General features: G+C 37.1%; 1 protein-coding gene across 4 annotated transcripts in view; it reads right to left on the bottom strand.

Annotated features, from left to right (window-relative positions):
* Positions 1-1,999: 1,999 nt before the first annotated feature.
* The window catches only part of LOC104356516 (store-operated calcium entry regulator STIMATE), a 36,287-nt gene continuing 12,671 nt past the window's right edge, over positions 2,000-25,615 (bottom strand). For 2 of the 4 annotated variants that reach the window (XM_033004616.2, XM_033004619.2), the window contains 8 exons: positions 22,166-22,190; positions 20,031-20,079; positions 18,155-18,250; positions 14,487-14,608; positions 8,944-9,056; positions 7,983-8,060; positions 6,941-7,090; positions 2,000-6,053 (listed from right to left, as the gene is read on the bottom strand). In XM_033004616.2, the coding sequence (XP_032860507.1) occupies positions 5,937-6,053; positions 6,941-7,090; positions 7,983-8,060; positions 8,944-9,056; positions 14,487-14,608; positions 18,155-18,250; positions 20,031-20,079; positions 22,166-22,190 (750 nt within the window). In that variant the 3' untranslated portion in view covers positions 2,000-5,936. The remainder of the gene's footprint in view (positions 6,054-6,940; positions 7,091-7,982; positions 8,061-8,943; positions 9,057-14,486; positions 14,609-18,154; positions 18,251-20,030; positions 20,080-22,165; positions 22,191-25,615) is intronic. The other 2 variants (XM_033004617.2, XM_042799590.1) reach the window with 2 other exon arrangements.

Raw genomic sequence — 25,615 nt, 5'->3', positions numbered from 1 at the left:
GCATGTCATTCGGGGTAGATGAGGCACCTAGAGGTAGGCAGCATACCCTGGAGTTTCTAAGACATCCCCCGCAGCCTGGACAATTCTGTTCTCTGATTATATGTTGCCTAAACCAATGCTGAACAACAGGGACAACCATTTCCTCTTACAGACGATGGAATAAATTTTCCTTACGAAAAACCAACCTAAATCTACAGTTACATTTCAGAGTAGAAATCCTGTTCACCTGGTCGAGGATCTGTTAAATGGGACATGAATGACAATAAAACAAGATAGGCTCATTTATCTAATAGTGGCTATTAAAACCACAAGTGAACCCTCTTTCATCTTCCACTGCAACATGAAGTGTGGAAAACTCCTTTGCTGAGGAACGGCTGCAGCTAAAATATGGCAATGACCACAGATAATTTAGTGAATGGACACACATCTGGTCACTGTGATGTCCAGGAGACACAGATCTTACAGAAGATTTGAGTTCCCAAGGAAACTTCTAACATCCCTCAGTGGATTAACAGGCTTGATAGGTTGAATATTATTCTCTTTAGTCCCCTTAAAGATGCAGTGGGTATGGGGCTGCTTGTGTGTAGTAGGTGTGAAGTAATGAAAGTAATGCGCAAAATTACAGAGGAGTTACAGAGGTAGTAGTAGATTGATACTGTGCAGGTCCAGCCCAGCAGAACACTAAGCTGCTCCCACCAAGACAGGAAGGGGTGACAGCAACAGCAGCTCACTAAGAACAGGATTTCTGCTCTATTCTAGCATAGAGATATCAACCTCACGACATTTGCAGCACACCCTCCCTCCTTCCCTCCCAATAAATAAATCGATCACCTGCACATATTTATGTTACAGCTTCACAGTGAGACAGCTCTCATCTTAAAGAGTCCTCTCCTCATTCCTCCAGCACTCTGGAAAATTGATGGTAGCTACCTTGCCATGCCTCCAGGGAACCTGGTGAGTAAGGCAGCATCTTTCTGCCCAACACCACAGAAAAAAACCAAGTGAGGCTACACTGTTTTTGTTGGGTAGAATGAGGAAATCCAAGTGCTTGCTGCAGACACTTTGGTAATCAATGAAGCTGCTTCCCTGTAGTTTAAGAGACAACTCCGCACTACACAGATAGCATGTAGCAGTGATTCTTCATCAGACAGAAATGAATCAGCACTCCTTTCCCCTTTCGCATGGCTTTGGGAAGTAGCAAAGGCTAAACTAAGCAAGGAAGACATTGGTCATCTCCAGCATGTTGCCCCCTGGAGAGAGGGGACAGAGAGGTTACGTGGCCCCTTCCTGTCTCCAAAGAGGTTCTACACCAGTTTGGTGACACAAGGCACCGCACCAGCAAACTTCTCAACAGGATCCTCAGGCATCTTCCTTCTGCTTGAATTTCTACTACTGGTTGCAAACAAATCAGATGGAGAACAGAAGATAAAACAGGTTAACAAGTTATTGAATTAGGCCATGCCTCTGCCAAGGGGTTGGAAATTTCTAAGTTTACAGTTGCCAAGATCCAAAAGGATTGGCTTTGCTTGGAAAGCTGAAAGAAGGGTGTGGTAATCAGCCATGTGGTTAAAGCATTTTAACAACATCCTACACTCCAGAAGGCCTCAGGTCAACGATCTGCAATCTCAGGAGTTCTCAAGTTGCACATAGAAGGTTTTATTTTCAATATGAAAATACAGATGGTTATTCTCCATGTGTGCACACACAGAGGGCAAAAACCCTCCTTGGGGAACAGATATGAGAAGAGTTTGCAAGGATTCTTACAGTCGTAAACAAAATTTGCTACGTAAGAATTGTGGTCCCTCCACCTGAATTGGGACTTGCTATTAAGGTAAACGCATATATTGAAATTAATAATACCAACACGAGACTGCAAAAAATTAGATCTGTCAATCTGAAGTTAAACTCCAGCAGCAAAACCTGCTTCCCACAACAGCACATTATAAACACTGACACACGAGCACTTTTAAACAGAACAAGTATTAAACAAGTGTACAAATCTGTAATAAGTCAAACTTTATTGTAAACCATTATACAATGTAATTACATCAGATACCCTTAGAAGTTCAAGGTAACACCACTGATTAAACAATACGGTCCAAACAGAGGGCAGCAGAATACAGCTGTTGGTTTTGCTCACATAGGCTATACTCTGAATTTACTTACAAACAAACCCAACATTCAGTTTGAGATGGATACCCACGCAAGACAAACACACCTACAAAAGAGTTCCTTTTTTAAAGATACTGCAGTTTTACTTTGTAAAACCATAGTAGTCATTTTCAGTAATTGAACTGGAAACTTTACCTAAAAAAGTTTGCACGCCTATGCTGTAGATCTACTCTGACTTGATGTGGCTGAATTTATTTGCTTTCATTACCGTTTTCTCCTGTAAAAAGCACAGCAAAGTTGCAAACATGGGTTAGTCAAGCACAGTGGCAGAAATTCCTTGTGATGCTCAGCTCTCAGCAGGGCGCGAGAGCCCACACCTCCCTCCCCAGGCACGGTGGAATCGGAGCAGACACCTGGGAGGGGATCACTTTGCATTGCTCTAATTTGCAACTCAATTTCTGAGTTTTCCCTGAAGAAAAGCTGTAGTACATTTTAGTTAGCAACATTAACATACAGCAGTTACCTACTTAAAGTAAGACAAGGGGACCTGAACATATTAAAGCCAGAACTTGAAAACCACATATTAGACAACACCAGTGATTTAAATTTATGCATGTGTGTCACAGGCCAGATCCTAGAAACAGTTAATCCATTTAGATTGACCATTTGTGGTAAATTTGATCTCCATCAATACTTCTATGTCTCTTCTGAAAGTTACAATCCCTTTCTCTTACTTTGGCATATACTACATAGCTTATTTTCATTAAACAAGACTCACAATTTTTTTCAAGCACAGCCTGAATGCAAACCTTTGCTATGAGTTGTCTTTAAGTACCCTTTACCAGGCATAAGTTTATAGCGCCAGTTTGAGGATAACGCAAAGGTCATCATGCTGTAATATTATTACTGGATCAACTCTTTATGAAAAAGTTATTATTTCAGACTGTACTGCCAATACATTTCAACAAACGGTAAGACATAGTGAAGCACTAGGCACACACTTCCTTCTCACATACATGAGCTCTTCAGACAAGAGCACCCATCCTACTCGTATCTACTGCAAGAATTCAGTTTTTTATCTTACAATTTTGTATTTTCTACCTCTTTCACATGATGACAAAGAATGAACAGAAAAAACCCAGTTTTTGTTATTTGGCTAAGGTTGTGAATAAAATTTTTATCTTAGTAGAGAAAGTTAGAGCTGTTTTTTTCCCCTCTGAAGATATGCTCCTCCTGTTACTACCATGGTATTTAAAATACTTCTGTCTCTTTGGCTCATAGTGCTTTACTACATCACCTTGCTAGGCATACCAAAATCTCAAACCAAGTGACATTTAAGCACTTAAGACAGGAAAAATTAGGCATTCACATACCTTTGCTATAACCATTTTCAAGAAACAGCTCCATAGTGCTTTATAGTGTTTTGTACTGGGTCAATACGTTTGAGGTCTGCTCAAAACAAATGTTTTACACGATTAAGGCCATAATTTTATACTGACACTTCACAGACTAAACATGAGACTAGAAATAGAAATAATTTTGATAATTTAAATAACTGGAGAAAAGGAGGGAAAAAAGATAAAATGAAAGCTCATACAGTTAAATTTGTGTGCGCTGCTCAGTTATCTCTGACGGTTGACGAGGATACTGATGGCTGTGCAGTGGTACGTAGCACATGACGAATAGCTTTGTTTCACTATCTGAAATAGAACAAATCTTGCGCTAAAAAAAAAAAAAAAAATGCTGACATTTGCAACAAGAGCCAGTCCTAGCTCTTAAATCCCTTTGGAAAAGTGAGCTGTATGAGACTATTCTGTTGATGAAAATTAATTCCTTGAAGTACTGTGCTTTTGGAGATATGAGCCTGTCTGGTGGTAAACAGTCAAGAAAAGATGCAAGTCACACAATCAATGAAAAAGACCAAAGAACCTAAAACAGAGGCAACACTGATTAGGGACATTTCCCCATTCCCCCCCAACCCCCATTTCAGAATAACTCAATTAAGCTTCCATTGTCATTAGTCTCTAGATTTAGTCTAAAAGAAACACTAGTACTTAAACTTATTGCAGTTATTACATTTCAGTGCACAGTAACAGAGGTCAGTGGCTCAACTAAACTCGCAAACATTAGGTTTGGTAAAATGTCCCTTCTAGCCGGCTGAACACGCTGAGGTGTACCTGAAGTCTCAGAACACTGTGTTCACCTCAGCAGCCAAGCAGTGAAAAGGAATGCTGGAATAGTGAAAATAAGTATGGGAGCGCACAGTTCAGTATTTACTAAGGCCCAAGAACCCCATTTAAGTGGTCTGGACAATAAATCACATTAAGACCTAGTAAATCTATAAAAATGTAAAAAATCTTAAAAAGTTCTGAGCAGTTTTCTGATGAAACTGTTTGGTTTAAGGCTTGGAACATTTCTGATGTCCAGATACAACAACAGATTTGCAATTAAGGTCTGTTGTCACCTCTTTGACACATCGCCTTGTCCTGTACAAGGTTTAACTAAAAGCAAGGAAAGCTGTCAGAAACATTTAGAAAATATGCAAAGCAAAAGGATGTCACTGAAAACATGTCTGCTAGGTTTCAGATCAGCACGTGTTGTCAATTATCAGAAGACAGACACTGAAAAATCACAAAAATTCTGTATTATCCCTCTTGATTATTTTTTTTTTTTATTTATTATTACTAATGGATAACCAGACTTTATGGAAATTAAACAGGAGAAATCTCTTTTTAAAGCACATTAAACAGAAGATTGCTTTTCCAACAAAAAACAAGGGACAGAATTATTTGTAGTACAACTGCTTCAATCAGATCAAGGTCCTGTATGGCAGGCCCTATATAAGGAAAAGAAATGTTCAATCTCTTCTGGGTCATTTGAGAGGTACGCACAAAAGACTTGCGGAAACAGAAATAATTAGAGTCATCCATAGATATTAATTTCACAAATAAGTAACCTATCACAACAGATTTTTGTTAAACACTAAAGTGCACGTTTGTCAAATATGCAAACACCACCTCCTATTAAAAAAGGTATTTTCGAATTATGTGGTCAAAAGCACACTTAGGACTGCATTGTTAGTGATATTTGGTGACTTCAGCAGTGACAGAGCTTTTCCCTTTGCAATCCCTTTGCCTTAAATCAGGACACAAGGATAAATAAGACTTGCACTACAAATCTTTTGACCTGTTCTGCACAAAAAAGGGAACTGCACCCTTTTCTCTGACAAAGAGAATCTTTAAATACAACTGTATGAAAATATAACTTAAATATAAAATAGTCAGATAGATTCGAGGAGACTTGGAAAAAAAATCTTTGTTCCACCTATTAGTTCCATAGGTACCCAGTAGCAAGTAAACATTTGTACTTAAAAAAATAACGTTAAGTTACAGCTTGTAACCATAAACTATTCTGCTCTAGGAATTATGCTGCAAAAGCCAGTTTTAGTAATAAAACACACTCCTTTAACTTAGTTGATTCTGATGCCTTTTTGAGAACATCTTAAACTGTATCATCAGTAACCTTAAGTGAAAGATTGCTGTATCTGTTTTCTATGATCTTCTCTGAAATGTCAGATACAAATTCCCTTAGCGACCAGTCCTTAACAACGCTGTGTTTTTCATACATGATGAAAAGACATTCTTGCATAATTTGTCAGTGTGTCTGTAGTGCAACTGAACTGGAAGTCTTCCAACCATTTGCATTCTGTTGGTAGACCTTGCTTAAGTCAGTTTGTACAAAAAGGGAGATGCAATTGCAACATTAAAACCCACTGACTGAAGTTTTTGTCACGAAACCTGCAAATACACAGGTCAGGGAATGTGTCATACAGGCAGACCAAAACGATGCTTCTTTTTCTTAACGGGCTTTAAGTTGGTCAGTCTACGCAGGTCCTCTTCAGCATCTGATTCCTCCATCTCATCATCTGCTGAAATAAGGATCTAAAAAGAAATTACAGCTTCTGAGTAACATGGATCAAAGTCACACTCTTTCTTCATTCTACTTCTAACCTTTTACTTTTTTTTATGCTTGCAAAACACCTTATTATTTGCTCAAGAAAGCTCACAGAACATAATTTGGATTCACTGCCAGTACTATCAAAAAACAACACTCATCCTATCTGGAACCCCCAGTCAAATTTGAAGAAGGATGCATGTGTATCAATCTCTACTACAATCACCGATTCTAAACCCAAAGAAGCGATTCCAGCACCTCCAGACCAGTGGGGGTAGCATGCTGTTAAAGTGAGAGAGAATATAAAAGCTCTCTATGCATATTGGTAATATGGCAGTCATTTTATTAAAGAAAGCCTCATATAAATAGCATTGTCTATAAAGCAGAAAAGTTAAATTAACCAACTAAAGTGGAAGCATCTTATCTTCAAAGATACCATCTATCCTTCAAGTGAACTGAAACTCGCCTATTTAATGTAATTTAGAATAAAATTATGCTAAGGCAAGGATGTAAATACCTCTCCAAAATCAGGCCAGTTGCCTCCACCAACTTCCTCTCACTTTAAACTATTAACCTCTTTTTGAATTAGAACTGTCCATTAGTTTTGTATTCCATGTGGGTTTTTTAGAAGCATCTGTAACACAGTTCACCTGTGATATTTAAATACATTATTATGCTTTCCTTCCCACCTGGAAGGAAATTAACTACCACAAGTGGTGCAACAATGCCACTTTTCTTGACTGCATATGCTAGGAACTACTGTTAGAGATACATTCAAAGAACAAACTAAGTTGACAGCGTTAAAATGAAATCAACGGCATGAGAGATGAACTGGATTGATATTGCATTAACTGCAATAATTAACTCTACATACTTCTGACTCTGACTCTTCATGTGATGCTGCTCTCCTGTATCGGACTTTACTTCCATTTCTCGAATCTTGCCCTGCTTCCTTTTCTTCAAGTTTAGCTTTTGTCTTCCCTTTCTTCATAAGAAAATTATCTACGACCCAGAACATCAATGCCTGTTAAAGAGAAGGGGGAAGTGACAGTTCAGTTTTCCTCAGCATAACATATGTTCATTCGGTCAGCATTTGGACAGAATTAGGAACACTTGACAATAATTCTGAATTGGCCAAACAGGTAAAATCTTGTTTAGGCATACAGTTACATCGTTTATTACACACTGCATGAATGCTCTAGAACAGCTACTTTACGCCTTCGTAGAAGAGAAGAAAATAAGAAAAGTAGCTGCTATTCAGAGTGATTATATATTATCTCTTCATGTAGAGATGCGAACAGTTTAGGCAGACAGCGCCACAAACTTTTGGTTCTCAAATAATAAAATCCATGCTTGAACAAATTAATGAAATTAAAAAAAAAAAAAAAAAAAAAATCACCAGCAGTTATTAAGTGCAAGGACACCCACCATCTCTGGCCCTAGTCCCTAAATCCTGGATTACTGGAAGTGTGTACTTTGGAACGGATGACTGCACACTTGCCCTTTTCCTCTGCTCCATCATAGGCCAGCCACTATTAGCTATGGTCAGACATAGGATACTTCACAGTACAGCTGTCCTTAGACCAACTGTTTCCTAAAGCAAATTTAATTGCAATTTTATAACCTCTATGTCAGTATTTCAGTATTACATTCAGTCTGCTGAAGTCATGGGGCCAAAGAGGTCTATGAGGCATACCTGCACCTCCCCTGAGCCTGGTTACTTAGCTCAGTATGGATTTCAGCTTTGTAAAATCTACATATCCAGACATTTTATCTGGTGTTTAACACCCTTCCTCTTTAAAAATTAACTTAAGCACCAAGGTACACTGTGTTTTAAGGACTAACGTTAATCAATTAACACATGGCAGAAAGGTATCCAAGTAAACATCTCACAGAAGTGTGCAAATTGTACTAACATTAACAAAGAAGGGAACTATCAGCATGACGATAGCCAGCTCCAACTGGGGGTTCTCTATAGGATTCAGTAAAGCTACCTGTGAAAAGAAAAGGATTAAGTTCAGATCATGGCAGCATGTGCATGTAACTAGATTAGCAAGTGCAATTGTTCATGTACTAGCTAATGCGACAGAAATAATTCGTATGAACCAAAAAAGGACAGCTTTGTAGAAAATACTTGGGACAGCTTATAAATTACCGCAGATATGTAAGTGAGGCTGGCAAGAAACGTATCTGTCATTCTTATTTACAGAAGTCTGAAGAGCTGTGTTAGAATCATCTTGCACATTTTAGACCTGCGTGCTCCCCAGGAACATGTTTTAAGTTCCATCTTTAGGAAATTTAAGCAGATCAGAGTTTTACAAAATACACTAACTAGAAGTTCCCAAGGTAGTCCAGAGCATACAATAGGGACTCACTGTTTTTAATGGGCTGTAACACCGTGCACCATCACTTTGAATATTACATTGCACAGATTCTATCAAAAGAAATATTTATCCAGTCATCAGCAGTGCCATCACTAATCCATTGCAAAGGTCTAAAATTCTACAGTTTAGATCTATCAACAAGGTCAGGAAAAGAAAATTCTTTAAAATACTACAAGAAGCAATACAAAATAGCTGTAAGTAAGGGTTAAAGGATTAAGAAAAGGAAGAACCACTTAGTAGCTTCAAGAGCATTCAGACAAGAAGACAGAATAAAATTGTCTATATTGTGGTATATAAAACCCCTCCAAAATATGATAGGATACTCCTGGCAATGGATGCCAGAAAGCCTAATTAGCAATATCCTAATTGAACTAAAAGAACTGACTGTAGACAGTTTGGCTTGAGCCAAACCAATAAATACTATTAGAAGTCTACTGCTTTACAGCTTCCACCTGAAATTAATTTGCCTGTAAAATGCTGTAAAAATACAAACCTCTTTCCACTGAGGTATAAGAAGCACAATAATGATGATGGTTTTCTCAAATGTCATAATCATTATGTACAGAGCACATTGGCCCACCCAAGCACTGCACTGCACTGGGTCACCTGCAAGAAAGAAGAAAAGTTCAATATATGCATAGGGTTGACTTTACTTCACTGTAAACATTTTAGAAAAAGCAGTATTAGAAGAGGCAGGGCAGATATAGCTTCTTAAAGTGCTTTCTCCACTTTCCCTAGTGCTACTCCTTTGCCTCCTTCAGCCTCACTCCAACTTCCAAAAAGTGTCAGAAACTGAATCTAACAGGACTTCATGTGAGTCAGCAGTACCTGGTTATATGCTCACTGTTTCATATAATCTGATGAAAGCAAGACAGATACAGTTGCATTACATTTGTTTCTCATGACATTGTTATTCTTGACCCTCTATCATGAAGTATTAATTTTTCCCTTTTAAGAAACATAAGGGAAACACAGTTGGGGAAAAACATTTCCGATCAGTCTAAGTAGAAACATGATGATTTTCTGCCATTCTCTAGGCTACCTCAAACATATTTTTCCTCTTGATACAGTTAGTTACCATAATTAACCAATCACAACTGAAGTAACAGGTGTAAGAACTGCTATGAAAAAAATTAATTGAATGAAAAATTAAGATCACATTTTAGTTTCAATCTGAAATGGTTTGAAATTCTGTTGTACCCGTTGTGGCAGAGTGAAAACCTGAGCGCGTTAAGTTATCTGCCAGGACAGAATGGAGACCACAAATATTTGAACACAAAAACTTATGTAGGCTATTATACTCTATTAAAGCAAGGAAGGAAAAAAAAAAAGGGAAAAAAAGGAACAAGAGGACTGATATGCCTTATAGGCTTTGCAGATGATCTTAAAGCAGCACTTCACTGGAAACCAAAAGGAAGCTTTGGAAGGGTTGTTAGATCTTTATTCTTCATGATAGTCTTCTGTAACATCTTCAAGGGCAGCTTAAAACTTTTAGCCTGGGGATGAATAATGGGCAATGGAAATTCAGATGCCTTTATGTATTTGTAATGCATAATGGATAGTTGCTACTTCCTTTTCTGGAACATTTCTGAAAGGCTTTCAATAATTATACTTGGTAATAGTCTTGAGACTACTGTTTGCTGCTTAAATGCTATGAAGAGAAACTGATAAATCAGACTCGAATCCAAAACAAAGAAAACTTCCTAAACAAGTTTTACAGTAGGAGTTAGTGATCAACACTCAATAGTCCAAGGGGAAAATAGTTAAAATGCTCAAGTTTTACAATTATACACTGCAGTTTATGCTTTCTGTTGTTAAAAAAAAGTTAGAAAATTTAAAAGGGGAAACACCAGTAATTCGAAGTTGAACAACCATGATTCTTCTGAAGAGACAAGGCCTGAATTAAGTTTGAGAATTATTTTTTAGCAATTAATTGCTATACTCCACATTTTTATTAGCATTCTCTAGTTTTCTTCATTAACTAGCAAATATGAAAAAAATAATAAATCTAGCTTTAGCAACAGACTTACCATTGAAACTTTACCAGTTTATTCTAAACTCTTTTCCAATCTGTATTTCACTCCTAAAAGCAAAGACAGCTATAGCAATTTTGCATCTATTCCAACTCCGTCACATGAGATTTTGTATGTCCAAAAATTGTGAAACTCTGTATTAAGAGTGTTGCGCACGATCACCAATGAAGGTTTTGTTCCATGATGTCTTAGCATTGTTTTTTCTGGTATATTAGTGGAACCAGAAGTTGTGTATATTAAATTCTACTTAATGGTTTTTGCACGCCCTACTGCATTTACAAAATTATCTCTCAGCTCTAATTACAAGCAGGGAGAAGAGGGATGACTCTCCACTTTAAATTTACCAAGTCTTTTAACAGTGTCCCAATAGCATCCATGTAGAAAAGTAGTGGAGATACAGACTAGGTGGGTGAACTTACAGTTTTGACATAAAGAAAAAAAGCTTTCACAATGAGAGTGGTTAAGCACTGGAGTAGGTTGTTCAGTGGGGTTCTTAAATCTCAAACCACGGATAAATTAAAAACTGGATTGAATCATGCCCTGAACAACCCGCTTTAGCTTTAAGTTTACCCTGCTTTGCTGTTTGAGAAGCAAAAGACAAGCAAAGAGACCAAAGCATGATTTAGTTGCCAACAGAGTTCATTGTCACCATGGGGGATTTAGTCACCTGTTTTCTACTCTCAGCAGCTAAAGCAGCCGAAGACAAGAAGGGAAGGAGAATGGAGGGAACATTCTTTTCAGTACAGATCATGACTGCTGTTCTCCTCTTTACATAATCAAATATATTAACTGATTCTGTACTTCTATTAAAATCCAGCTACTGATGTAATGAATCTGAAAATATAGAACTGGAAATATGAAGACAAATCTAATAAACTTAAAAATTCCGACATAAAAAAGCCCTTGAGGGAATGTCATGCTACTTCATTTGTAAATCAGTGTGCGGTGCTGTTTTGCTGTACAAACAGCAACCATTTATGAACACTGATATTTTGGTATCCCCTCTTTCCTTGAGGCACTTATACTTAAAAACTATCTGCCATATAAAGAAGAGGCTTTTAAAACCAGCAGGACATTGCTATTTTTGTGACAGCTTCAAGTAATGAATCACTAGGGATCAAGTAATAGAGCTAAGAAGGGAAATGAGCTCACAGTGTGAATTAACTTGAGACAAATGATTATTTAGGCTCTAGAAACACAAACAACATCGTTCAACCACAAGAAGAGACTTGGTTTGTTTTTTGGGGGGAGGGGGGCCTCTTTTTTGTTTTCCCACAATTGCAGACAAACTGAAATCACACTGATCTCCAAGCTGAGGACGTTACTACTTCAGATAAAATGCCACAAACCTCTGATATCTTTCAATGAACAGACACCTCACCACCCACGTATGTTAAACATCCATATATAACTTCAAAATACTAAATCTAAACAGACTTGTGATGCCACAGGACTGCATTTTAGGTCCCTTTTCTACCCTACTTCTTTTTCTATTTAATATAATTAAATTAATGCAAGAGTCTTCTTGGAGCCAAAGTGAAAAACTTTAAATAAAATGGTGCTATGAGGGTTTTCACTTCAGAAACAACAGTAGTACTTAACAGAAGAGCGCACCAAATCAAATGCAACTTGTCCTTTTTAAACAGATTTCTTACATAGGGCCTAACCTTACTGCACAGCCATTACTAATAACTTTCCATCTGATATTTAGTTCTCTTCATACCAGAAGCCTCTCCCACATCATTAATGGAAACAAAGATTTACAGTATGCTTTTTAATAGTCCTTATGATAGCTTGATTAAAAAACCAACACACTAAGGTCAGGATAGCACATTAATGAAGATACAGAAAAGAAAGTCACTAATAAATGATCTGGTATTGGAAAGAACAAGTAAATAAAGAGGATTTATACTATTTCATACATCACTTACACACACACATACACAGAAGAAATATTTGATAAACTAGTTCAGGCATTTCATTATTTCCTAACTCGAAACGACAATAATGGATCAGTCATAGACCTCCTCCACAGCAGAACACAAGTAACAGGTTCATTTGTTGTTTTTAAGAGCTTAGTTACTGCAGCCACAGATGCCTCATAACCAACTAAAATAAAAACAGGTTCAATTTGGAAGTCAATAATAGATAAAATTCAGGAAAGTGAATATACTCCCCACATCTTTCCATATACACAGATCACTTACTGTTAAAAGGACATTAAATTGTCCTTTAAAATTATACAAGAAAACAAAATACTATTAGGAAGAAATAAAATCTAGTATTTGACATGTTTACAAGTACCTATCTATACTTGTAATAGATACACCAAGTTTTTTTGCTCTGAGTGGAAAGCCAATTTTATATGGGCTGGAAGATGTTTGAACACCTTTAAATGGCTTCAAGCCAAATCGACAACCAGAAAAAGGGACTTTGGGTAACAGGTCTCAAGGCTCAGTCAGAAAGCTCAGTCAGAAGGTGTAGCTCAGCAATGTCTCAGCTCTTTCTTTGGTCTTTTCCCTTCCCTGGGCATTGGTGCTTACCTAATCCCTTAGAGACCCAAGTCTGGAGACTGATCTGGAAGAACTATTTACTTTTCTACATATGGTGAATTTTCTGATGGTTTAGCTCTCTGAATCAGTTCCCTGAAGAGTCAGATGTGCACCAGTCCAAGGAAAAGAGTGGAAATATTGGACCATGGCATGTAGGAAAAAGCAGATAAACAGGGTTGTGGAAATGTTGATTTGAACAGCTTAAATGGTCATAAACTGTATCTTAAGAGATACACATTAAATCTACACAAATCTAACAAAAAATGCCCTAATGGTACAGGCAGTTATTTCTCCTGAGATAGATGCTTGTCATCATCTCTATTTTAAACCTCTGACATTAAAGCAAATAGCAATTACTGCTATTAGATTTAACTGTAAACTTTCCAAGCTTTTAAAGTACTTCAACTTGGCAAGGCCTTTATTTATTTACTCTTAATTCTGTCAGCCACTTAGAATAAGCAAAAACAAAGAAACCTGCAAAACAAAAAAAACCTCCCAATGCTAATTATGAAACTGCTATGAAAGCTTTTACTTTATTAGGCAAACATTATTTTAACTTTTTCCCCCCCCCCCAACCATAGAACTTTTTTGTTTGTTTTTCTCTCTGATGAAGAGCCATAGCACACTTATAAGGCAACCGGTTTCTCCACCCTTTCTTATCTCAAGAAGTTTCAAATGTAAATTTTAGCATCTGTACAGAACTTCCATTCTCAGGCAGCCAGACTAAGCAATCTGAAAATAACAGGTTGAACAGAATTAAATGTTGACACTGAGTACGCATGATACTCAGCTGCACCTGGAAACCCACAATTTCTGCAGATCAGCAAATTTCTGTGGTTAACAGAATGGAAGATAAACCCCATGACCTCACATTAAAGTGAATGCATTAGTCTATCTCTTAGCCTGTACAAAAGCTGTATGCATTTTTCATCAATGATACAAACCCTATGTGCAGGGATTTGAGTGATCATTACTTGAGGACAAGCACAGGCCATCTTGCCATTCTCTTCACTGAAGGTATGTGGCTGTTTACTCTAGAGAGGGCCAGCAGAACTCAGCCCATATCTTCATTCAATGGCATGTAGTTCAGTGAAAGCTTTAACAGAAAATGACCTTGCAGCTATCACTTATTTAAAAGTATTTCAGAGTAAATTTATCATCCTGTTATTTTTTTTTCATCAGATTAGCAAATACCATAATTTGTTCAATTAATTAAAAAAAAAAATTCAAGCGGTTGTTTCAAACTCACTAAATGCTTAGAGACTTGTTGAGCTTTCTAACACAAAGTACATTCTGAGATACAAAACTTAAAAGAACCATCATGACAAGTGAAATATTAAAATGACCACTATAATCATCATATAATGATTTTAAGACGAGTTAACCATTAGCTGAAATATTATGAGATTCTATCCTAAAAATCATTTCAGTGCAAGAACAGAAACATTTACCATATTCACCAAAGCGAAGGGATTCCCACTGCTGCCATTCCACAATGCTGCTGACTGCTCGTATACCAATGTAGATTAACAGCATTCCTAATGTGGCATCTAATAAGAAGTTGATAAGGTACCTAAAAGGAAAAATGTAAAAGAAAACAAGGAGCAAGGGTCCATTTTCTACAAGTTCAGTGTATTTTAACACCACGATTGATAAAAGATCTATATATATGTTGAAAAGCCAGAGTATTAAGAATAAGTAATTACAGAAGCGGGTAAATGATTAGTTATCCTAAAATTTAAAGTTTTAGAAGATCAGTATTTTCTCTCCTTAAAGTTAAGCTCCAACTTCTGTTTCCATAAACTCTGGTGTGTGCATGTGCATACTCTATATAAACTGCAACAGTAATTTTACTCCTTTAAATTAAAACCAGATTTCCTTTTTACTATTGTGCAATTTATTCTGCATGGAAAACCTGCATTTGAATAAAACCAAAGGAATAAAAAGACCAGTTATCTTAAAGACACCTCAAGGAATTTGGAGGTAAAAAACTCAACCCAAACCACTTTCATTCCAAGGGGAAAAGACACCACAACTACAACAGGTATTCTTACTCAAGGGAGCCTCCTCAACAAGGAGCAAGGCGCAGTGGAATACCATGCCTAGACTACAGTCACTACCTAGGCATAATTTCAACTTAGTGTTAGGAACAAAAGTGTTTTACTTTCTTGCACTTCAGTTCTTATCCAATAAACATCTGAAATAATCAGAAACAAGCCTTCCTAGAAAACAAAACAAAACCATCCCTCGGTAAACACACAACTGCTGCAGTACTACTTTTACTGTTTCAAGAGGAGCTGCTGGGATCTTACCTGTGATTCAAGAAACTAGAGATTACTATCGGTTTCAAATGAATTCTTAGGTTCATTAAATGGTACAGCTGAAATTCAGAGCATTTCGTAAGTCAGTTTGGTTTATTTGCTATAACCAATTTTAGCTCAACAGCAGATGAGAAAGAGTTGGCTGTAAGACACATAGTAAATCCCTGTTACTGAGGTTCTTATTTGGTAATTCCAAATACTTAAGGTAAACTCTACAGTCTATAGGAACTTATCTGCAAGGATAAAAACAGCAAATCAGAGACTTGTAGGCTTCTACTGGCTACAGAGACAAATCCACGTGGACAAAATAGTATCAAAGTGAAAAGCAAAGACAGAATGCATGCATTCAAAATAGTAAAGGAAGAGAGCTGTTCTGACCCTCAAAACCCCATTCAAGAGCAGCTCAAAAATAAAAATGAAGCTGATATGCCTTGCTTCATTTTTAAAAAATACTTGTCTAATAGTTTTGTGTCAAATCAGAGTTTTAACATATTAGACAAACATTAAAATCAAGGTTTAGCGTTTGGCAGAGGAAACTTGGCAATTACAAGTCCACACAAGTCATTTTAAGGCCACAAGAGGCTGCTATAAGTCTATAGCAGGAAGGCAGCCATCAGAAGCAGGGAGAAGAGATGTGCCAACACCTATTTCACATCAAATTACAGCTCACAGCACAGGCCAAGTATGCCTATTATTCCCAAGCACATCAGGCTCTCTACATGCAGGCAACATGCTCATTCTGTGATGCACTGCATTAACCCTGCTCACATGTAACCAGTGCACAAACAACAAAACAAGTTGCTGCCACTATCAGATAAATGCATTTGGCCAAGAATTCTGAGTAAAAGGCTGGATTCATACAAACTTCCTGGTGTACTGCATACAGCCAGCTGAGTACCCTGCACTACAGAAGAGTAGTGCTGTTTGCTTTTTCTATTTAAAATTCTTCAAACAACCACCCATCTGTTGAGGTGTTTTAACAGATGTTTTATCAGCTTTGATATTATCACACACCTGCCTGAATTACAGCACTACATTCCCAAACAAATGGCAACTTCCAACTCTAGTTCTTTCCAAGCTTTGAATTGCAATGTTTTCTAAGACTACATTTTCTGGTTTTGTTCTGAAAATAACCCACAAACTACAAAACAGGAAAAAACAGAAAACTATCTATGTTTGAATTTGCTAAGTAAAATCATTCCTATTTAAAGACACAGACAGAAACACTGCTTTTACTCACTGAATTTGACCTACTTGCACACTTCAGATATATTTTTCCCAAGAAAGAAAAAGTGGCTTTGGTTAATACTACAAGCTATTTTTTTCTGCCAACATAGAGGACCTGCACCCTTGTCTGGGAAGTTATACAGCTCTACATTGTCATTTTTGTTATCATGTGAACAGTGAATAACACCCTCTTACTTGTGTTATGTTACACTTACACGAAAAGTGGTATTTAAAAATAAAGTTATGTAGACTAGATTAAAATACACAGAAAATAATGCATGTTAGCAAACCTTTTATTTTGAAAGCTGAGCACATAGTACAAAGTTATTTTTATTTTTAAAATACTGTAATAAACTACTGAGCTTTAAACACAATTTTAGACATGCTGTGGTTAGCTTACTTGAATATATACTTTAATATATAAAAACGGAATGAAAGCAATTTGCATCTGCCAGTTTTTGAATCTATCAGGAAATTCTTAACTCAGTAAGCAAGGAAGATCCTACAACAATACCTGAGATTATTGAAACTGTCGTAATGATAATTTAAATTAACACTTTACAGTTAATGTATTAAAATAAATGCATTTTCCCTATCAAAATATCAAAATGCTTTGTGGTCGAAAGAGAAAAGCAGTGTTTTACTTGCACATTTATAGCATGTAGGAGCACAAAAGAAACTGAGAAGGAATAAGGGAAATAAAATAGGCTTGTGAATCAACACAAGCATATTCCTTGAGCTGTGTAGCTCCTTTGTTTACCAAAGGACAACAGTGAGCAGATGCCATTGAAGGAACTGGATTGGTTTTAAAGGGCAAATTACTAGGCTCTTAAAAGTAATTTCACAGCTTCTATTACCAGGAATATGTAAGCTTCTTTGAGCATGAGTCCTATCAAGAACAAACCCAAGCAATTACCATTTGCTTCAGGAGCTCCTGTAAAGAGCCTGACAGGGTCTTAGTCATAAAATCTTCAGGCTTAATATACTACAGTGAAATGCTTATCTACTTAGTCACACTGCTCCAAGCGTGACATTGCAAAATTAATTTTTCTACTAACTGCCTGGGTACCGAGCAAGATTTCCTGCTTTTAACAAAATGAAAATAATACTGCAGTAGCTAATGTAGGTTTTAGAAGAAAATACAAACATGAATGATTTTTGCTAAATATCCCTGAAAGCAACCTAACTTTATATTAAAGCCTTATTGCAGTGAACAATGCAGTTGGAGGTCAGTGTACACAACTTCATATTCATTTTTTCTGGTCCCTAGCACCTCCTTCAGTAAACAGTCTCATATTACAATGTGCATCCTAAGTCCTCATTAACTAACTGGAGAGGGACAAGTAGGAAGGGTTTAACCTTGCTCTAAAATATCGATATACAGCCCAGAAAAAGCTTTCCCAGGAAGTCTGATCCTTGATTAACTAAGCTTAAACCACAGGTTTTTGAAAGTGATTGATTTTTACCATGAAAATTGGTTTCTCGGCTCTACCTTGCATTACCGTTCAGGAACACCAAACTGAACTGCAGAACTTCCATAAAGACCAATTATTCTGAAATTAAACACTCACAGCGAACAAGGGTCTTCTTCTGTAAGGTCTGATAAATAGACATTTGCAAAGTGGATGAACAACATCCCTATGGCTTGCTTGGAAGTATCTAAAAACCTGTGTAGAGTAAAAACAGTGTTTAAGACACACAAAACTGTTTACACCACAGTCAGACATTGCAAATCTATTTTAATTAAAATTCCATCTCAATTACTCATTTTTTCTTCAAATAAGAACACCAGAATGATAAAGTTTCATGGTATTTAGCTTATTTAACAATGTTCCATTTTAAATTCTGCCCCTTTTTTTCCTTGATTATTGCTAACAATAAACCAGATCATACTAACTTGAAACCTTACCACTGTAAATTTAAAGTCTAGGGATACCCTCTTGGTATCATATGCATTATCCAAGAACTAATCCTCACTAAACCTAGCTAAGTCTTTAATAACCTCCTGTAAACAATGAGTATCCTAGCCCCACTAGATATTCCAGTCCTTTTATGTTTATACATTTTTATCAAGCATAGGGCATAGACAAAAAGAAAATCCTCATCATGTGCTTGTTGGTGAACAATTTAATAGCTGGCTAACGAGTCCTTTATCTATAGTATTTTGTTAAAAAGCCAACATATTTTTCATCTGAAGGCATGAAGTGGTCTCACTGAATTTTATCTGTAGTACAACAGCTTAGACCGCACTGCAAATTACAACCTTGAAAGCATTATCTCCAAAGCAGATGACAGAGTTAGACAGAAAATAGCTTGCTACTTACAGGGAAAACATAAAAAACACTTAGTTACTGATTTATTGACTCCAGCCCTTACCATTCTTTTATCATCCTTTGCACAAAACCAAAACTTCCAATGGATTTTTTTAATAAATGTTAAATATAGGAATCATGTCAAAAATACTCTGTAGGCAAGCGTGTGTTCTTTATACAGACCAACACCTATTTGGCCTGTTGTTTCCATGTCTAAAAGGATCCAAACACCCCAACAAAACCAACCAACATTTTATGCCTGAATTAATCTCCTTTCCCTTCAACTTTGTCTTAAACTTTATTCTCTTGCATTCATTGCATGATGTAGAAAGCAGAGTGTTGGAGACGAGGCAGGAAGCCAGTGAGTTATCTAATCAGTAACCATACTATAAATAACAATACTCAGGTCCCAGAACAAGGGCTATCACTGCACTTCTTAAAATTTCAGGCTGAGGTAATCTGTAAGTAAACAAAGATTTTGTATTTATTTTTTCAACAAAATAAAGGTCAGGATTAGTTTTGAAAAGCAGCACTCTGTGAGATTAATTTAAACCACTGAAGTCTTCAACAACTGGAATGACAGCTTAACATTTACACCAGTCTTCAAACTAGTACAGGTCATGTTAGCATTACTGCTGTGCAACAACTTTTAAAAAGTAATAAAAACAAATATACTTTTTATACCTTGTATTCTTTAATGGCTTATGTATTTATATATTTTACCATACTGTTTTCTATCTTATACATAGTAGGATAGCTACAGAACACGGAATTCTGTTTAATCCTAGATGAGTGCTTCTCATAAATTTATGTAAATTTGTAGATGTTTTGATGCATCTTAGGGCAACTGTACATTTTCATTACCAGGAGGAAGCACAACCCGAAGTTTTATGTCTAAATGCACATCTTTGTAGAGATTCCTGGAAGTGTTTAGTAAGAAAGAACTAGCAGGAAAACACACAGAAGATAATCTTTTGTTGACTCCTATTTCAGTAATGTTCTTTGTTCCTGTCAGTCACCTTCTTGTCATTACTCTTTTATAAATCATCACATGCAAACAGCCAATCCTTCAATTTCTAAAACACACAGGAAAAACAAAACAAAACAACTAAGAATAAAGCATGCAAAAACATACCATATCCGCCAGGGACGTCTTTCATGCTTTGGTTCTCTGAAGCGTTTTACTAAGAAAAATAAATAAATAAATGAGGACAATCAGCAACCCCCAAAGCAACAAAAATATAGAAAAGTAAAAGCAAATCATCTTGCAGAAACATTACATTCTTTGATAAATTAGAGCCTACACAACTGCATTTAACTTTATCAATCTCTAAGGATAGATTTATAATGAAACTAGCTCCCTGCTGTCACCTTCAAGTTCCTACAGATCCATCGTCTGACTGCCAATATACCTCACATGAAAAAATAATCTATTACCGACCACCATTTCATTGGCCTTAGCTTTTATGGCTGCCCATCCAGAAAATTTAATTTCCCGATAGGAAAGCAGGTGTTAGAAAAAGCTGTTTCTTTTGCTCACTGGAGACCAGAAGTCAAATTGGAAAGTATTCTCGCAATGTGAGGGCAATCTATAATATCAGGAATAAATCAAATGAATTAGTAATAGGACAAATATATTCTCTAACAAAGTATATTTACTTTATGGATGACAAATAAGACTTTTGTGGGAAAACTGAAATGCAAAAGAAAAGCACAAGAGATTTTTTTTAGTCAGATAATCCTTTTACAAAAAGGTTAATACTTGTTAACATACTAAAAACTAAAAAAAAAAAAAATCCATTATTAAAATTAGTGCTGACTATACAAAGGCAAAAAGAATAGATAAATTTGACTATTTCAATCTTGATACAGTTTATGATAAAAACTGTTTGGCTATCTGATAGAAAGCTCCTCTGCACATCCACAAAGGAGGGGGAGCCCAAATCACAGCCCACCCAGCTACTCCCACTTCCATCCCCAGAAGCCTGGAAGGAGCAGAAGTCCCAGGGCAGATGGGGCAACACCAGTCATGGACTCCTCAGCCCCACCGGCCAGGGGTGACACCCAGCCCAGGGAGCCAGCTCTGGAGCACCTTTGGGAGGGAGGTGGTCAGCACATCAGGGCACAGGACAGGTTTGGGATGCAGGGGAACAGTGTTTTGGGATTGCACAAGACTTATGATGGGTTATTTAGGGGAGGAACCAAAGGCAGGGAAGGATCTAGCTGGCTCATGGAGGAACCAGTGTGAGAAAATTGAGGGATAAAAAGTTGCTCATACGTAAACAGTGGCCAGTCCATACACTTGTACCGTCTGATATGCAGTTTGCCCTACCTTCTTAGGATTAACACAGGTTTATTTTCTGTTACAGCTGCAAGATACTAATTCCTGATATATCCCAAAGACAGAACAAAGATAACAGGGTAATGGAAAACCTTTTCACTACTTCATATATGGGTTCTACTTCCTTCTTCTAACCAAGGTTCAGTGTCACTCACCAGTCCCTTCAACATAAGTCCTGAAAAATAGTTCTTTAGGCTCTTATTTCAGAAATTCTCTCTTAAAAAAAAATATTTTTAAGCCCTGACTCCCCTCCTCCTCTTCCACTTGCAGACATTCTATCTTAAAAGTCACAAACCATAGCAGGTATAGGTCAGGCAAAACATCAGTAGGTATTTTAACCTGTTTCTCTAGGTATTAGTGATGAATTTAAGTTTCAAATAGGATGCTGCATATAAATTATGCTTACCTAGCCTTTAAAACACATTTTGGTTCGTGAACCAATCACAACTTTTTCACAAGTAAGGGAATCTTCCCCAAAGCCAACCCTTTTTATACAATACAGCATTAAATAAATAAAACAAAATTCACCTCCAAGATGGAGGGGCAGCATTTGCAGGGAGGACCACGCGAACAACTTGCGATTCTACTGTCTGTCTTTGCTTCCAACAGCAGACACAGAAACTGTGTTTCAACCCCATATAATACAACCATTAGAAATCAAAAAGTGACAAGAGGAAAAGACTGTACATTTACACCAAAGATAAAGTTGTAATAGCAACATTTACCAGCAGTTTTCTCTGCAAACAGCATGCCATAAATATAAAATTTCTGTTAAAAATGAGCAACATGCAGCTAAGTTAACCAGTTTGCTCTTTATGACAAGTCCTCCCCAGTCACACTATGGATTATTTTAATTAGTGTCACTTTTGCACAACAGGAAGCCACAAAGCATCAGCGAATAAATGCAAGGAACAGAAGTTTCAACTTACTGTGGAGTTTGCGTAAGATGCTTTTCTGCAGACAAAATAGAAATTGAACTGGTAAGATTTCTATACTTCAGGGAGGGAAGGGGAATTCTAAGCTTAGGTTTTTGTCTACTATTGCTATGAAGAGATTGTATAAACTTGTGGATTAATTTTTTTCTCTAAGGCATTCACCAAGAAATTGGTTTAGAAGATATTCAAAACAAATTCAGCTAATTTCAAATTATATCCATACTGAGAAAAAGACTTCAGAAGGTCCATTTTTCTCTGACTGATTCTGAAAACATAACATTTCATTTGATTTAACATTAAACAGGAAAGTTAACTTTGAAAGCCTCTACAGATGCCTTTCAGGAATGTATTAAGTGGTTGATCACACAACAAACTTCTACCCTCCCAAATGAAATGAGACAATCTGTTTAAATGCTTTAGGAGTTGCTATCTGATGAATATGTACCTCTACACTTGAAAGCCCAGTAGATCCATATGAAACAGGGCTGTTTTCTCAGCCTAGTTTCTTGCAGGTCTATGCCTGCGAACATCAGGTATTTCTGACATATGCAGATATTGCCAGGTATTTTCCTACATACCACGATGCAGTATCCAGGCTATGCTTCCTACCCAGCACGATATACTATCACATCAGAGTGGTTCAAGTTGAGAGCAATTTAACTTTTCCCTCAGCAAGAGAGCATGTTTTCTGTATGGCTGTAGACAGCTGGGGCCTTTGCAGTAAGATAACTGAGCAAGAAAGCAACAGGCTGTAGATAACCATGCTGGTAAGATCAGAGTCTGTAGCATGTTTGCTATTAACAAATTGATTTTGCAACCAAAAGCCAGCAAATTTTTTCAAATAAATATTCTGTAAGTTTTCTGAGCATCTATCAAATTGGTAAGGGGAAAGAAATTCTTCTACTTGCCCTCCCCTGAAAGATGTCATGATTGTAGATGCTCACAGCCCCACTCAGTTTCTCTTGGCAGTCTGCACTGCCTCACCGTAAACTCAGAGACGTGCGCTGGTGCGTGTGTCAGCTGACAGATGGATCTCAATCTGCCAACTTCTCACTGTGAGGAGGTGGTACCACTCCATATGCTTCAATTCGGAGCGTTATATTCACACTAGCAAGAATTCACCATATTTAATATTAATTAACTAATAATGTGCAGAATTTCATGCTGAATTATAAATGAAGAAAGAAGCGCTGCTTGTTTATATACTCAATGCCAGAATTTTTCAGGAAAGGAAATAAAAGTACTTCTGCCAACAAGCATGCGAGCTGCCAGATGGACAGATAATAGATAAGTACATAAAGCAGAGTATTGCTAATGCAAAATTCAAGTTCATTAAATTGTCTTCCCATTTCATTGAAATTCTAGGAATAATTAATGCCAGAGTACTATTTCTAACAGTTACTTTAATATAGGAGTTCTGCAATCAGTATTCCAGAAAACTGAAGACTCATTGGGAAGAACAGAGGCCATATATAGGAACAGAGACAAGAAATAAAGTAGAACCTCTCCAAAGTGTCAATATGAAAAGCAACACTTGAATCTGTACTTGGAATTCAGTCTTTTCTTCTCTCCCTCCTTCACCTCTTCAAAAAGTTCCATGGGAAGTATTTTGCTGATGTGAAGTAACTTCCCATCAAGAAATCCAAGTTTCCAGATGGCTGCTCTTGTAGTGGCACAAAATTGGCCCAACTCAAATGTCTGAAATGTTTCTCCCTATCATCTATTATTGCATTTCTCTGACACATGTTCTGGTAGTTCACAGTAAGAATCTTTCTGATCCCAGTAAAGATCTAAGAAGATTTCTCTAGCTCGTTAATTTTAAATTAAAAAAAAAAAAAAAAAAGAAAATAAACTAAAGAATATTCAGTACGTTTGATGTCCTCTGCAGCTGTACTACAATAACACCACTCTCCGGAAGAGAGAATTGGGAATTTCACTTGTATTTCCAGTGCTTCTCAAAACTTTTTCAAAAATAGGTCAGAGACAAAGCATGTGACAAAATGTTTTGTTTCGTAAACCTCCCACACATTTCTGTCATGAGACCTCAGTAAAGCAACAGCTGAGCTAGCCAAACAGAAGAAAACCAGAAAAGGAGAAAAGGTTAGCAAGAATAAGATCATATTCACACATCACACATGCAAACCTGCTCATGTTTGTGGACAGTTTCAGCAAAGACAGAATCAGACCCTTCTCACAGGTGCAGACGCAACAGGCAGGAGGAAACAGCCACAAGTTGCAGCCAGGGAAATTCCAGCATGACAGAAGTCAAAAATTTGCAATGAGAGCAATTAAACTCTGCAACGTTTCCCAGAGAGGGTGCAGTGACTTCCATCTCATAGAGCTTGAAAATTCACCTGGACAATGCTACCTACGAGCAAGGGGACATAGACTGGCCCTGCTCCGAGCAGGACCTGGGAACAGGTGACGTGTGGGGTCCTTTCCAACAAAAATTGGTCTGTAAGTCTAAAAATCATCTTTCTGTGATACAACACTTAAAAGCTCTGTGATTTGAGCCAATTACCAAAGGACCAAAGTATGGCTAATAAAGTCATACACATACATGGATACATGTATGCACAGAATTTAACAGTGGGAAACCTGCTGCAGTTTGAGCTTCCGTACAGCGTTACATCACCAGAGTGTTGAATCTGGTCCAGCAGGTTGGCTTTGCTGGGCTTCCTGAACATCGTGTTGCAGCCACAGACCCTCCAGCACAGCCCTCATGGTGCAAGACTGTTGTGACCTGAATGGTTACTTCGATTTTAGTAGAACAGTACTTACTACTACAGAGTTAGTATTTGCTTCCAGTAGAACGTTATTTTGCTATCTATGGATGGACGAGCATCTGAAGAGTTAAACCAAACATTAGCATCCAAACTCAGAATTGGATGCAGAATTTCATATGGCTACTCTCAAGCAACTGAACTATTTTCAGAACATTTGGTTATCAGGAGAACATATGCATCATAATTTGATCCTGCAATTTCTAACCCTGTAAAAAAACTTGTAAAATCAACTACATATGCAGGCCAGATTTCAATTTTTTGAAATTCTATTTAGGAAGACTGTCAAAAACACTGTTCTGCTTGCGAGTATCAACACTTTTCCCACAACAGTGGGAACCATGTCTGTTTTGAATAAGCACATGCACACTAATAATTCCTGAAAAATCACACCACCATGGAATGACAACTACAGGTGAATTTTATATTATCTGTGATCTTTATCGTACATTTGAACTTACCTCCCTTTCCCACTAAAGCAAAGCTTTTAAGAGGCTTGTCTTGCAGTTTCACTTTATTCCTCCCATTATTTTATTGATAGCAGCAAAGAGGGAATAAGAAATTAAAGATTCCCTAAAAATAAAGTTTTTCCTTTTTAAATTAACTTTGCAAGAATCCACATGCCTGATGGGAATGGGTTAAAATGACGCCTTACAAGAAA

This window comes from Tyto alba, unplaced genomic scaffold (genome assembly GCF_018691265.1).
Source record: "Tyto alba isolate M040663 unplaced genomic scaffold, T.alba_DEE_v4.0 Super-Scaffold_3, whole genome shotgun sequence".
Classification (NCBI taxonomy): domain Eukaryota; kingdom Metazoa; phylum Chordata; class Aves; order Strigiformes; family Tytonidae; genus Tyto; species Tyto alba.
Note: the sequence above shows the minus strand (reverse complement) of the source record. Positions and strands in the feature narration are given on the sequence as shown.